General features: G+C 44.1%; 1 protein-coding gene across 2 annotated transcripts; it reads left to right on the top strand.

Annotated features, from left to right (window-relative positions):
• The first annotated feature begins 981 nt into the window (after window positions 1–981).
• PRC1 (protein regulator of cytokinesis 1) lies at window positions 982–14,703 on the top strand. 2 transcript variants are annotated; one of them, XM_085858593.1, is made up of 15 exons: window positions 982–1,152; window positions 1,260–1,327; window positions 2,287–2,419; window positions 3,004–3,126; window positions 7,191–7,484; window positions 7,668–7,826; window positions 8,501–8,650; window positions 8,955–9,102; window positions 10,202–10,338; window positions 10,594–10,689; window positions 11,424–11,552; window positions 11,851–11,958; window positions 12,182–12,271; window positions 12,403–12,606; window positions 13,853–14,703. In XM_085858593.1, exons 1-15 carry the CDS (start codon window positions 997–999, stop codon window positions 13,916–13,918), a joined length of 2,061 nt encoding a protein of 686 aa, XP_085714719.1. In that variant the 5' UTR covers window positions 982–996; the 3' UTR covers window positions 13,919–14,703. The 2 variants fall into 2 exon arrangements, with proteins under 2 accessions (XP_085714719.1, XP_085714718.1); XM_085858592.1 differs by having other exon boundaries at window positions 997–1,152; window positions 11,848–11,958.
• The last annotated feature ends 963 nt before the right edge of the window (window positions 14,704–15,666 follow it).

The raw sequence follows: 15,666 nt of genomic DNA on the forward strand, positions 1-15,666 counted from the left end.
CCACCAACAGCACGTACCATGCACGAGTGTTTGGTGTATTTGTCCACCGACTGCCAGGATGGCCCAGAATCGAGACGTACACCACACACCCGCCTCGAAGCTGTCTCGTCTGGGTTCGAATCCCGATCCAGCTATAAAATGCTATCCTGGTGTTTCACAGGCAGGTGTGTGTGTGTGTGTGTGTGTGTGTGTGTGTGTGTGTGTGTGTGTGTGTGTGTGTGTGTGTGTGTGTGTGTGTGTGTGTGTGTGTGTGTCGTCCCTCGGATGGAACGTTGACTGGTTGTCCCGTCTGCGATCATTAGTTGAGTTGGTAGACGTTAAAGATCCAACAGTGTCCTTCGCAACAAGTCGGCAAGCTATCGCCGGCATCCTGAACAAATTACAAATTCCTGCCCTAACCTTAGGCTCAGTCGAACGTCAGGTTTGTCTCGGCGGTTCGTGAAAGACTTGAGCCAAGCTTACCCGGGTCAACTCCACAAGAGCGTGGGAATCATTGCGGCTTTTGAGATGATGAGTAAATAGAAGAAGAAGAAGATAGACAGGACGAAGAAGAAGAAAAAGAAAAACAAGAAGAAAAAGAAGAAGAATAAAAACGAGAAGAAGAAGAAGAAGAACACGAGCCTGGAGTTTGAACCGCCAACCTCCAACACTCAGACCGGACGCTCGAACCGTTACAACACCGAGCCTGTTCAACTGTCATTTCCAATCTTCAAAACGCCCAAAACGCTTCATCCTAATCCTCCCAACACTTCACTTTCATCTTCTAAACGCTTCACTCCGACCCTCCATTAAAACGCTTCAGTTCACCAGTTCCAGCTCAGGCATAGAAATTGTGAGGAACTCCAAGTCTCCAACACAGGAGGAGGGACATTCGGCCATCAAAGCCTGTGCTGTGATAACTGAAGGAAAGAAGCACGGAAACAACGTTTAACGAACTAACCAATCACACAGTACGATACTAAACCTTCAAAGGACTTGCTTGTGCTCTTTCCACCAATGGGAGAAAAGGATGTTGGCGAATTCAAACACCCTCGTCATGACGCAGTGGCCAATCAGCAATCAGAACGCCTTTCGTTTGAATATGATTTCACACGTTATATAGATTCGATTAATGAGGCGTCAGGGCGGTTTGTTGGACAACAACGTGCAACGGTTTGTCTAGTTCACCGGTTCGGCACGGCCTGTGTCCCTCAAAATCGAACGGGTTTACATTATTTTGTCGATTTATGATATTTTTTAACGTTCGTGTTTCCCCGCAGTGCCCGTTCCGCCGTGTCCGTGAACGTCGCCATTCCTGGAGGGTCGTCCTTAAGATGACGAGGAAGAGGTGAGACGGGGCTCGTGTGTTCGCTTTGTACGAAACGTGCTGATGTCCTCCTGTCCGGGTGTGCGAAGTAGGTTTTGAGGATCGAACCCAAAGTCCGTGTTTGTGTGTCCTCGTGTGTATTTCCGTCTGTTTGTGTGTCCTCGTGTGTATTTCCGTCTGTTTGTGTGTCCTCGTGTGTATTTCCGTCTGTTTGTGTGTCCTCGTGTGTATTTCCGTCTGTTTGTGTGTCCTCGTGTGTATTTCCGTCTGTTTGTGTGTCCTCGTGTGTATTTCCGTCTGTTTGTGTGTCCTCGTGTGTATTTCCGTCTGTTTGTGTCTGTGTTTGTGTGTCCTCGTGTGTATTTCCGTGTGTTTGTGTTTGTGTGTCCTCATGTGTATTTCCGTCTGTTTGTGTCTGTGTTTGTGTGTCCTCATGTGTATTTCCGTGTGTTTGTGTTTGTGTGTTCTCGTCTGTGTGTCCTTCCGTCTGTTTGTGTCCTCGTGTGTATTTCCGTCTGTTTGTGTTTGTGTGTCCTCGTGTGTCCGTCCGTCTGTTTGTGTCTGTGTTTGTGTGTCGTGTGTATTTCCGTCTGTGTTTGTGTGTCCTCGTGTGTATTTCCGTCTGTTTGTGTCTGTGTTTGTGTGTCCTCGTGTGTATTTCCGTCTGTTTGTGTCTGTGTTTGTGTGTCCTCGTGTGTCCGTCCGTCTGTTTGTGTCTGTGTTTGTGTGTCCTCGTGTGTCCGTCCGTCTGTTTGTGTCCGTGTGAGATGGTTCCGGTTCCACATGCAAGAGCTAGAACGTTGTCCTCCTGTTAGTCGTTTGCTACTTGTACAATATTTATGTCCCAAGGTGTGACAGGACAGCCGGCTTTGTCCTCCACAGATCACAGCCACGCTCAAGTGCACGGCGTGTTCGTTCCCCCCCCCCTTAAGCCGTCTATCCTCCCTCCCTCCAAAAAGCTTTTGTTGTCTCCATTTCAGTGAGGTCGTGGCTGTGGAGATGGTGTCTGCTCTCAACACCGCCCTGTCCCGTCTGCGTACGATCTGGGAAGCCATTGGGATCCCCGAAGATCAGAGGATGGAGAGAACGCGGGTTGTAAAGAAGTACATCGAGGTGCATGTTCGAGTCCGGACGGGTTTGTGATCACGATGACATCATGGCGATTCAACTCGGACCTGATTTTTGAACTTTCGCTGTCTGACGCATGCCACCTGTTGTTGGAAATGTCTGGGGGGGCCACCACGACCACGCCGGTGGTTCTGTGACCACGTGGACGTGGTGTCCTCTCGTACATATCAAATTCACTTGATGGGTTCTGAAAGCCTGGTGTTGACTTTTGGCAGTTAGGGGGGCTGACTTGGGATCTTAGGGTCCTGAGTTTGAGGCCTGTTTTCTGCTGAATTAACACCAGGTGGGGTTGACTCGACTTGTCATCCTTCTGATGTCGGCGAAATGAGTATCGGTGTACTGGTCTAGGGGCACTGCATCAGCGGCACAGCTGTGCCCTAACAAAATGATAGCTACCTGGCAACCATGCTGCCATATGTAATAATATGATGGGTTCTGAAGGTTTATTGTCTGTGGGTCTCTGTATCATGGTGTTCTTCCGTTGGTCTTTCTCGGTGGTCGAGGGTCCCCGGTGCAAGCAGGCATTTTGGTGGTTGAGGTTTGACTTGTGCTGTTCGGTTGATTGGCAGGGCTTGCTGGGCGAGATGATTGGCGAGGAGGAGGCGTTAAAGAAAAGGCTCGAGTCTTCGGTGGAGAAAACCTCTGAAGAGGTCGAGCGTCTATGCAAAGATCTTGATCTGTCCCCCTTCAAGGTACACCTGCGCACTCGTTCATCCGTGTTATTTATTGCTTCCTTTATTTTATTTTTTCCCTTCCTTTTATTTATTTATTTTTGTCCTATTCTTCTAAGGTGCCTCAACAGATTGTTATGAAACTCCTAATGATGATTCATGACATCGGTGCTCAAAAAGTAATGTATCCTAGCTCTTAAAAAAATTAAAAAAAATTCCATCCAGGTGGTAAAATAATTGGCTTATTAACTCGCAATTTAATCTATCCATCATACATCATGACATTCTGTCATCACACGATGTGTTTAGTAGTTTAACTTAAACCTCTTTAGATGTCATTAATACCCTCCTGCTTTGAAGAAAGGGGAATGGAAGGACAGATTTGGGGTGGTAACAGAGGGAGGGAGGATGGTCCTTTCAGTCCATTAAAAAAAAAAAATTATTTTTTTCAAAACACCTTTTCATTGAAGAGTGTGGGAGTTTGTTCCAAAGGTGGGAAGAATGAAAGAGTGAAGGTGAGCACTGATTCTTGATTTTTGGTAGTTTTTTTTTTTTTTTTTACCAGAAGGGGTTTGCTGGCGGACCTTGAGCGCCCTGCGGAAAGATGGGGGGGAACATATCTCGGACAGAGCATGCGGGAGGGGGGCAAGGTCGGAGAGGAGACATTAGAAGACAGGAGGACCACAGACCTGCCTGCGGTGAGAGTGAGAGGCCAAAAGACTCTGCCTCGTCGCGGGAGATACGAATGATCCTAAATGCCTTGGTTTCCACAGCGTGAAGCTGAGAAAGGTGAGAGGCAGGAGCACCAGCCCAGAGGGGAGAGCAGTACTCCATCAGGCTTTGGACGAAAGCTTTGTATGTGATCAGGAGCTCAGGTGGGCCGAGGAAGAACTTTGCATGGTGGAAGATTCCCAGTTGGTGACTGGCTTTGGAGGCGAGGTTTGAAATGTGGCTTTCCCAGGAAAGATCATGGCAGATAGTGAGACCAAGAAGCTTGAAAGAAAGGACTTCTTCCAGAGGATTGTGGGGGCGGGGGTGTTCCAGACAGTCCTTTTAGGAGAGACATAGTGAGAGTGATATTTGTCAGGGTTGAAAGAAAATAGGACTCGGAAGAGCGTGTACCTCCACCACGTTGAACAGTTCGCGCTTTGTGTCCTACTGATGTGCCGGATCTGGATCCGGGCCAGAACCAAAATCATATTGGCTTGTTCTTGTGACCGACTGAATTTGTCCACTGAGTTTCATCCGAATCTGTCCAAAATGTTTTTGAAGTCCAGGTATCGTGTTATTAACCTCCGCCATCGAAGATGGATCGAGGTTACTGTTTTCACCCCTTTCTGCTTGTTATCTTGCCAAAACGAAGTTTTTGCAAGATATGTTAGTCAGCTTGTTTGTTTGTTTGTTTGTTTATTTATTTTTTGTTTGTCTGTAATCATGTACAAAAAATTCTGCAGAGCACAGTTATCATTGGAAATTTTTGTAACTTCGCATATCAGAGGCCAATCGAGGTCCCTTTCAGCGCATAGAATTTTGAAGGTCAAAGGTCAAGGTCACTTTGTCGCAAATCAGGGGTCGACGAAACCCTTATTTATTTGAGTAATTTTGATTGGATCATCTTAAAACTTCATGGGAATATAGTTCATGGTCTGGCGCTCAGCTGATTCATTTTTGGTGGCGATTGGCCTTGACCTTCATGGTTAGCACCTAAGGTCAAACATATTTGACCCCAAGGTCAAATTTTCAAGTTTTAGGAACCATATCGTGTTGTACCTCAAATTGAACACCTCGATGAGTGCTTTCTAGATATGTCAAGCTTGAGACATTATGACGTCATTTGGTGACGTTATGAGGAAAACGCATATTTTTCATGGTTACTCTGTCGAACGATTCTTATCGGAATCTCTCGTAGGCAGATATTCCTCAAGGAGTCGCTCCTGGTGGATAGCAGCTCTGTTCACCTCAGTGTGACCTTAAAGAAGTCACACGTGGTCACCTTTTGGCAAGATACGGGTCACCCTGCGGGTGACATTGGTTTGTTTGTTTGTGAACAGTATTATGGAAAAACTCGACTGATTTTGACGAAACTTGGTGGGGGGGGGGTTAGGTCTGGTCCAAGGATCATGCCATTAGATTTTGGACTTGTCCAAAATCTAATATGGCCACTATGGCGGCCAATTTGAAAAAATATTTGAATTTTTTTTTTTTGCATTCCTACATGTTTTAAGTGATTTCCAACCCCCCCCCCCCAAAAAAAAAATTTAGAGAAAAAAATTTTTGCAACTTTTTTTTTTCAACAAAATTTCGATTTTTTTATTTTTTTATTTTTTGCGTTCCTACATGTTGGAAGTGATTTCCAACAACAAACATGCCACAATTATAATTGCGGCTGATTTTGGAACTTCAGGTGGATATACCCACGTAAAATCAATTTCTGTCTCAAGGAATCTTGTTATGACGAATGAATTGAGTATGTAAAAGGGAAAGTTGCAAACTAACTCTGTGAGCATTGTTGACATCAAATTGAATGAATAGGATATCAGGTTCACTTGAGTGACCTAGCAGTATTGGCGGCGGTGGTTTTGCACTCTACCGAGTGCTCCCCCTCTAATTTATATATAGTTTAAGCCCCATCTCTTAATTGTGAAAAATCACTTTTAAAAATTAGATAATTCTCGTATCCGGATTAGGATCTTCACCAAAATGGAATCGATTCATCCATGTCACACACCTAACCTGTCCACCAAGTTTCATGTGAATCCGTCCACGGTTTGAGATTATCGTGCTCCATATTAGTTTTGCCCTATCTCTCAATGATGAAGAATCACTTGATTCTACTCGTCGGATGTGGATCTTCACCAAAATCTAATCAGTTCCTCCTTGTTCTACCTGTCCACAAAATTTCATCCAGATCTGTCCGCAACTTTTTGGAACATCATGTACATAAACAGAAAGGGGTGAAAACATAACCTCTTTCACCTTCGGTGGCCGAGGTAATAATATAAATAAACGTCATGGGTCAGCGTCAGGTGTCCAATCAAAGTGGGACGTCTTGGTACCCAGTCATCACTGCCAGCAGTTATAAAGTGGCAGTTCTAATTATGTCATATTAATTACGTAAAACACCAGTACACAGACACCACACAAAACAAGTCCTGGTGAGGGTGTGCAATCTCTGATTACACTTTTTCTTGTTTTATACCAATTTTTGAATGTACGCTTTAGACCTTTTGGACACCTTCAAACTCTATCAAGCCCTCTCACCTGTGGACCCTTTTGACAGATTAATAAATCCTTTAAATACCTTTTCAGACTCTTTCGACACGTTAGACCCTTTACACCCCTTTAGGATCTCAAAGGGTTTCAAGGTCCTTTCACGAGACTAAAGGTAATTGAGTGTTTTGTGTTTTTTTTGCCAATTCAGGACTCGCTCATCCTACGTAGTTTTCACTGCGAGAATACAATTGTGTTATCATGCCTTTCAGCCCCCACGGGCTCCTAATTTCCATCAAGTCAAACTGAAAACTCAATCTTTATCAGCCAATGTACCCCAACTATGATCGCAATCTATCAGGAGACGAGTGTCTGTCTCACTGCGGGATATTCATCATTGTTGCTGAAAGTGTTTTCCCCATGATGGAAAGCGGTTTTATCGGTCGTTGTGGTTGTGTTCGACCAATGACTGGTCATTGCACCCAGACCTTCGCTCAGAATCGGTCATCGCCTAATTCAAGCGAGGCTTGTAAGAATGGACCATGGGAAGGTGTCCTGCGGTATTTGCTTGACCCGTCGGAGTAGTCACGGAAAACTCTACTTGTCGCTCATGCATGAACCCCGGTGGCTGTGGGAATTTGTTTTTGACTCTGCATCATTAGAATATGTTTGTGGTTTTAAATTTGTGAAAACGAAGCACTCATTCTAAGTATCTTCCTGGGAATGCGTCGACCCGTTCCTGTCTGGCCGTAAGTTTGTAAACACGTCTGTGACAGTTTGATAGCACAATGTGCAATCGCTCAAGAATGGCAATGTCAACGAGTTGTTAATTTATCATTGTTCTTTTGTTTGAATATTGTTTGTCATTGCTTCAGGTCGATAAAGGGGCTTCGCTGCTGCAGACAGAAAAGGACATGAGGACGAAGGCCTCGGTTTTGTGTGCCGAGCGTCGAACCCGGTTCCAGCGTTGCAAGGATCTGCGGCACGGCCTTGAGCGCCTCGCACTCTGCTTAGGTACGCGTCCAAGTTCCAACTTGGATAAGTCTGGCCCGGGCCCTTTGTCACATGGGACGACCGGCTCCGCTGATTCCAGCTTGAACCGACCGTCGCCATCATTGAAGCAGTTGGCTGAAATGGAGGAAGAGTTTCAGAAGATGGAGGAGGAAAAGGTGGAGTTTTGGAGTGGGAAATGTTGGTGTAACCTTGCTCTTCTTTGATGTGTTCGGTTTTGAGGTGCTGCCGTCGTGGATGGTGCAGGTGATCCATCAGATGATTGCAATTCCCCGAGGAATTTTATTTTATTCTATGTTTTTAAAATTCCAAATCCCTTTGGTTTTTCTTTTGTACCGCAGGTGAGGAGAGAGGCTGTGGTTTTATCGTTGCGCAAGCAAATTAAGGGAATCTTGATAGAGCTGGAGGAAAACGCGGATGATTGCATGGAGATGGAGACGACGGTTGATCGTGGTCTTACAAATGATGACCTGCAACAGCTCAAATATTTCACAGACCAGGTGACATCTTGTTGTTTTTTCGCTAGTTGGGGATGATCATCTCATTTGTTTCCTTAATTCTCGATTAAGACTTCCCTAAAGATTTTTAATATCGATTATGACACCACAACCAAACCCCTCTCACGATTGTGTTGTAGCTGATTACATCATGAAACGCATGAAGTATTATGGTATTTTCTGTGTTGCATGATGATACCATGTCGATTTGTTGTCGACCCGTTGAACTTGCTCTTTACCTTGCACTCTCCGGCAGCGGTGCCCGTTAAGGGTGTGAACCGCATGACATACCCTTCTTTCTTGGATTGATGGCATTTTTAGACCCCCAAGGATTCTATAAATGACATGGCCTCAAACTAATTGAGATGAAGCATTTCGCTTCTTCTAACACAGGACAACCACATCCTAAAGCTACTGCTGTTGAATACATCGCCATGGCCATCAGGAAAGCAAACTTGGATAGATCCTTACCCATGGCGGTTGTCCTGTATAAATAAAACGGGTGAATTGTAATGAATGACAACCCCCACACCCCTGAAGTCAAGCATGTTGCCCCAAATCAGTTGTTTGTTTGTTTATTTATTTAATTATTTGATTTGTGTGCATACACAATTGACGTACAGCATATGCAGACAGACTCAAAAGGTTATCCTTGGTGTACCGTTTTCACCATGCAGCTGGAGCAGAGACTTGCTGACGTGAATTCCAGTTGCGCGGCCCTGCGGACGAGGCTCTGCGAGCTGTGGTCGCAGTTGGACACGGGACCAGACGAGCGTGCGAGCACCACAGCACGCACGGCAGGCACCTCTGAGCGCGTTCGTGACCTGGTGAGTGCACATGTTTTGCTCTAATTTGTTATCCTGAAACGAGATGGTTTAATAAACATTTACAGAGCAAAGTTAATTGTCGGTTACCTTCCCAAATGTTACCGGATGTTATTTTCGGAGATAGTTAACTATTTTTTCATACAAATGTCTTCTCGGCTATAACAAACGTTGCACCGTAATCATAACTTGCCTTTTGTGTTTTTTTTTTTTTTTTTCTTCATATTTTTTTTTGTTTGCTTGTATTTGCTCGGTTGTCAATCCAAAGCACCGTACCATGTCCTCACTTGCGTGTGCGTTTTTCCAGCTTGCGGATGAGGTTGGCAGGCTGACGGAAATGAGGAGAGAGCGCCTGGGGGATGTAATTGCTCGCGTGAAGAAAGGCATCATTCAGGCCTGGGAGTGTTGTTGCTATGGTGACTGTCAGAAACAGGCATTCGGGCCTTTCCACGACGGTAAGTGCCTTACGCGGGTGAAGAATGCTCATTTGATTTGGATATTGAAGTGGAATTTAAATGTAGCTCTTCTCTTGCTTCCCCCTCCCCCCCACCAACACACAAACACTACCTTTTCCATTTCTAATATCTTAATGCCTTGTACAATATCGGATGGAAATCGACAAAGTTGTTTGTTTGCATTCGGGCTTCAGTGCCAAATGTTGGCTTGCATGTCCATCGTTTGAAATTGTGGAATAAATTTGCCTCTTAACAAATTACCAAGTAAACCTTTGATGATACTCCCCACCGAGCCTTTCACTTTGTGCTGTGTAGGAAATTCATCGCATAGGTGAAACTTCCTTGTGCTGTTTTGAATTTTTTTTTTTAATGTGAGTTTGTTTGGAAACAATAATTATTGCTTTGCCCATTCTGACTTTTCAAATGTCATGTGACTTGACTGGAAGTAGGGGAGGGGGGGCTGGAGAATTTGTTGGTTTATTAATGCAAATAATTGCTGTAAATGTTTATCTTTGGTTATTTCAAAGGTGTGCATTTTCATAATTTACATAGAGATGTCTTCTGCTCGTCCACGGACCATGCTACTCTATACAATTCTACCTTTGCTATGAAATTCCTCCATCTACCCCGTGAACATAGCAATATGAAGGTTTAAGAACAGTATCTTTTTTTTATTTTTTTTTGGCGCTGCCCTGGGAAAGGGTCAAAAGGTCAAATAACGAAAAGTGTAATTATGGACTCGTTTTTAAACATTTTCTAATAAAAATTTGTATATACAATCAACATTGGGGAACAGATGAAATATGTCAAAAAAAAATTTGACCTGTTCATGCCTTAGGGGGTCAAAACAGGAAAATATTTTCAAACGATTTTATATGGGGTCATTCCTGGTAGAACTGTTTTTTCTTTTGGTTGTAAACATGGGGATTTTCAATGGTTCTCCAGTTACTGTTTGTGCACCATGCTGGGTCATTGGAGGAGTTTGCACATGAATTGTATGCACAGTACATGGGGATTTTAACTTGTGATCACAGCATTTCATTCCCTTCCCACCTCTTCTCTTCCCTGCTCGATCCTTGGCTGCTTTGACCGCTCTCAGACGAAATCTCTGAAGACCGACTGTCTCTCCTGGAGCAAGAGTTGGAAAGGTTGAAGTCTGACTTTGATGCTGGACAGGACCTCTATCTGGGCCTGGCTCGTTGGGATCGTTTCTGGCAGCAATTCCTGGAGATGGAGGTGCTCCCACTGACCTGTCTCTTTGTTGTCCTTGTGCTTTCAGACAATGCGTTTCGCATCACTTCGACAAGATGGCCCATAAGTAGCAGGTGGTTTAAACATTAATAGTGTATATATATATAGTATTGTTTCTGGACTTGTCTGCATCCGAGAAACAGTAGATGGCCCTCAGTGTCCTCAAATTAAGAGCATTGCATAATCGTTGTCATGGTGACATTGGCCGCCAGTTTGCTTGACTGTCTCCTTGTGAAGCAGCGCAGAGCTGGAGACCCGGCGAGGTTAAACAACCGTGGTGGAGCACTCCTACGTGAGGAGCAAGAGCGGAAGCACCTCAAGCGAGAGCTTCCCAAGGTTAGGCCCATTTGTTGCCTGTTGCTTCCTTGAAAGTTTTCCAGCAAATTGTGCTGGCACCAAGATGGATGCTCACTAAAAGCTTGCTTTTTTTTTTGATTAAGACTCTGACCTAACATTTTGATGATTGTGGCTGTTATCGGGGGAGCCAGTAGGATGGTACCAAAAACGATATAAAGGATGATATTTCAAAAATTTATTGGGCCCGATATGTTCTACTGGATCAGGTGTTGCGTGGTGGAGGTATGTGCCCTTCAGAGTGCCCTTCTAGTTGATGTTTTGTTTGGTATTTTTTTGAGGCTTACCGAGAGGAGCTAAATGACAGAGGAAAGCAGATCGACAGACTGACGGAGGATGAGAGGGGGAACTGGGAGACAGACTTCACACGTGAGTGCGAGGGTGTCTTCGAGTGTAAAAGAGCAGGATTGGGTACATGAGGTGAGGATGGGCAGGACCGTTGAAGGACTGAAGGGAGGGGCACGAGGAAAACACGGATTTGTTCCACAGGTAAGGGAATGGAGGAGAGCGTTCATATTGGAATTGGGGAAGGTATCACCAGGTTTGGGATTCAAGAAGAACAATTGTGACATGGGTGGGTTGGGGCAAGGGAGTTGCGTGGTCAAAAGTGAGGCGAACAAAGGCAAACTCTACCAAGCTGCCTGTGATGGGTGAGGAACAGACTTTGGGACTCGGCCTCCTGTTGTGTAATGTCGCATGTCGTTTTTATTTATCAGTTGGAGAGCGAGCTGAGTGCGTTACTGGTTGGACGTGCCATCTTGCCCTGGGGGAAACCGTTTCCTGAGCTGGTTGCTTGCCGTTGGGCCACCCTGAAAGAGGAAAGGGAGAAGGAGAAACAAGAAAGGGTAAGACCCCAACGGTGTACATAATTAAAGCCTTTGTATGTGCTTTGGTATACTGCATCTTGTAACCCTTGACCCCCTTCCTTCTCTTTTGCACTATTGTTCTAGCAAACTCCCTTGTGAATTTTTATGCTGAATATATTTTCATTTCCAAAGTTTGTACCTTTCACCAAAATCCATTTGTAATACTCGATCAATGTAGCCCCCTCCCTAACAATATATATATATATATATATTTTTTAAACCTCCAAAGAAGAACGAGCACCCCAAAACCTCGTGATCGCATGCGTTTCTTTAGCAGTTGAAGCGTGCACAAACCCTGGAGAATGAGGCAGTGTTTGGATCTTTCCCACGCACTCCAAGCAAGCGTCGGGGAGGAAATGCAATGACACCTGGGAAACTCAGGAAGGTCGTGATGAGCCTTGCACCTCTAACCTGCCTTGATTTGATTTTCCTCACTGACATTTGAGCTGCCTCCTGCTTTGGTGTTTTATATATTTTTAGAATGTTTAAGCACCAGTCTTTATTTAATTATTTTTAATTTATGCATTTATTCCAAGATTTTTTTTTTAATAAATCCCTGAACTTTATCCATCAAATACATATGTGTTGCCCTCTATTTACCCCTGCAGTTGAATGGAACGGCTGGTGTTGCTGTAACTCCAAACTCTTCATGCCAACCATCTCCCGTCTCCGTCTGTGCGACACCGCAAACTCGCAAGGTGCTGTCTGTGGGCGAGCAACCCCTTTCCCCTTCCCTGTTGTGTGCATTCAACCCCTCTCTCCACTCCCAACCCCTATATGTGCATGCAATCCCCCACCCACGCTATCATGATTTTTTCATTTTCTGCAGGTCGTTTTGACACCCAAATTTAGTCGCTATCCTCGGCCTCCACTGTGCGACTATAATCCGCCGGGCTCGATCCCAAAGTCTGTGGGCAAACGGCAGCTCGAGGTTGAAAAGTTCAAGAGTGGTGCCAATGTTGCTGATGGCTGTTGTTCCCCACGGTCCAACGCTGCACTTGTCGTGGGAACTGAAAGCTATGCAGATTTCACTGTGAGTTTTGTTTTCATACGAATTTTGTTTACAGAAAAAGGGCATTTAACGAGTGGATTAAAAATATATATATCAAACTGAGAAAATGTAAATGACAGGTAAACCAACAAGATACAGCTTCCAGACACAACTGCTGCCATGCCAACGGAAGGCAAAATCAAAACGATGCAAAACATCAGGTGATTGAAGAAGTTTGGGAATCACCACATGACATCCTCCGGTGGCGGAGTGAGTTGGTCTGTGGACCAATCCGGGCGTCACATGATTGTTTCAGACGGCGTGGAAGAGCTGTTATGGCCTTGTCTCGACGGATCAAATCACAAACCGTCCTTCATGTTGAGATAGTGATTCAACTCTTTCCTAAATGGATTACTTTACACCTCGAGCAAACCACTTTTTTTTTTTACTCCAAGATAACCACTTGACTTGTCAAATCTGTGACCATGCAGGTTCAAGGGTGTATATACAGCAGAGTTCAAACCCTCTTCATGAGCTGGACAACAGTGTTAGTTCGTATGGACCTTAAGGGTTTGCTGAGTTTTTTTTTTTTTTTCTAACAGCTTGGCCTTAACTTGACCAATCTTCGACAGAGAAAAAAAAAAAAACCTGCAAGGTCACATCTTTGATACGTCAAGTGGTTAACTCAGAGAAAAAGTGCTTTTCTCGAGGTGAAAGAGTTGTGACAAAAGTGGCATTTTTCTATTTCATCTGTCACGCAAGTGGGACGAGGCTACCATAACATCTTTCACGCCTTCTGCAACCGTCACGTGGCTCCTGGATTGATCCACACACCAACTCTCCCCACCACCGGAGGATGTCACGTGGCGATTCACAGCTTCTTCACTTCAACATCTGCCATGACCAAGGCGAGTGGATTCTCACCGAAATGGCGGCTTTACTGACTAGTCAATCCAGCTATTTTTTTTTTTGTTTTTTTCAATTATAAGCTTTTACTGTTTAATTTGATTGGATTAATATTATCAAGCCGCATTGGTTTTGAGCCAGCGAGCAGAACGGGGAGTAAGAAGAATGAAAATGGTTTACTTGCAAATATGCAGAAAGGAAAATGGTTTTGATTCACAGGTTCTTCCATCACATTCAATTGGTCGACAACCTCTGGATACCCATTTAAAAATTTTTTATTTTATTTTATTATTTTTTTTAATATATCTCCAATATTGGAAGCTGTTCCCCATGTCATTCTGATTTTCCAACCTCTCCTTCCGCCCCCTTTTCCCCTCACCAGAAAGCTTTGAACAGCATACCGAGTGGCAGCGAAAACGTGTTGAATTCGACCATGGGTAAAAGCTAGAACCACACGAGTACTCCATCACCAACACCCCTCCCCCCGACCCCTGAGTGGCCACATTACACGTTCCCGGTAAAAAGAAAACCCGCTCTTGGTTATCCAGTCTCGATTTTATCAAAGCCGTTGTATTTAACCTCGGAACTTAACCTGCTATCGCAAGAAATCCTCCAACCAGGTAGAATCTGAACTCTTGTGCTGGAACTTATTTAGGGGATTTGGGGAGGAAGTGCAGGCAGGTGACACGAGCTAAGCTTTGTGCTATTGATGAGAAAATGTTTCTTCTCCATGTGTTTTAAATCAAATAAAAGTTTGTTGAAAGTGTCTTGTTTGGATGCAAGTTCAATTCCTGTCACACTTTCTTTGCCAGAGGTAATCAAAGTTTGTTTTATCCTATTTTGATGACGGACTGACTTCAAAAGTTGTTTGCAATATTTTTGTGGGTAAACTTTTGGGGTGTCTTGCCCCCTTTATGACTCCTATTGTTGTGATGTCAGTCCCTTCTTTGTGACGTTTGAACCTTAATGGGAGCGATGTTCCAATCCCACTTTTCGATGCTGTATTTCTTTTCTTCTTTTGCTTCCATGTAGTTTGCAAAATTATTTGATGAGAGTTTTATTTATTATTAATAAACTTTGGACAAATGCTCTTCATTTTATAAATGTGGTGTGCTTTTGGCAGAGTTCAACTATTTTAACTGCCAGTGTTATCTTAATTCTTCTACTTCACCAATGCTGCTGGTTTACCTATCCGTTACTCTTCTATCTTCTAATAAAGGTTTGTTGGTCTCAGCCTTGTCTGAACTTTGAACTTCATCCCACAGTGCTGTTGCTTTCCCTGCACCACTCTTTCTGCTGCCGGTTCTTTCTGTCACCTTTGGCCTGACGTTTCGTCGTTTGCGGCCGTTGTTGGAGGAATGCGTTGTTACGGAACAGGAGAATGAAGGCCAATTTATTATCTTGCCAAAATGAAGTTTTTGCAAGATATGTTAGTCAGCTTGTATGTTTTTTTTGTTTTTTTTTTTTGGTTGTTTGTCCGTAATCACGTATAAAAAATTCTGCAGAGCACAGTTATCATTGGAAATTTTTGTAACTTCGGATATCAGAGGCCTATAGAGGTCCCTTTCAGCGCATAAATTTTTGAAGGTCAAGGTCACTTTGTCGCAAATCAGGGGTGTCGACGAAACCATTATTTTTTGATCGGATCATCTTCAAACTTCATGGGAATATAGTTCATGGTCTGGCGCTCAGCTGATTAATTTTTGGTGGCGATTGGCCTTGACCTTCATGGTTAGTGCCTAAGGTCAAACATATTTGACCCCAAGGTCAAATTTTCAAGTTTTAGGAACCATATCGTCTACCTCAAATTGAATACCTCGATGAGTGCTTTCTAGATCTGTCAAGCTTGAGACATTATGATGTCATTTGGTGACATGAGGCAAAAGCATATTTTTCATGGTTACTCTGTAGAACGATTCTCATCGGAATCTCTCGTAGGCAGATATTCCTCAAGGAGTCGCTCCTGGTGGATAGCAGCTCTGTTCACCTCAGTGTGACCTTAAAGAAGTTACACGTGGTCACCTTTTGGCAAGATACAGGTCACCCTGAGGGTGACATTGGTTTATTTATTACCTCTGCCACCGAAGGTGTACAGAGGTCGTTTTCACCATGATTTGTTTGTTTTTGTTTGTCTGTTTCGGATGTCTCGGTTTCGGACGGATTCAGACGTAACTTGGACAGGTTGGGTGTGTGACA

The sequence above is a fragment of the Eptatretus burgeri genome, chromosome 16 (genome assembly GCF_056783735.1).
Source record: "Eptatretus burgeri isolate ZD-2024b chromosome 16, Ebu_testis_v1, whole genome shotgun sequence".
Taxonomy (NCBI): Eukaryota; Metazoa; Chordata; class Myxini; order Myxiniformes; family Myxinidae; genus Eptatretus; species Eptatretus burgeri.

Coding starts and splice junctions, on each gene's coding strand:
- PRC1 (XM_085858592.1), top strand. CDS start 997: ATGGGAGAAAAGGATGTTGGCGAATTCAAACACCCTCGTCATGACGCA. Junction 10,690..11,423: donor TCAAGCGAGAGCTTCCCAAG/GTTAGGCCCATT, acceptor TTTATTTATCAG/TTGGAGAGCGAGCTGAGTGC. Junction 11,959..12,181: donor CACCTGGGAAACTCAGGAAG/GTCGTGATGAGC, acceptor TTACCCCTGCAG/TTGAATGGAACGGCTGGTGT.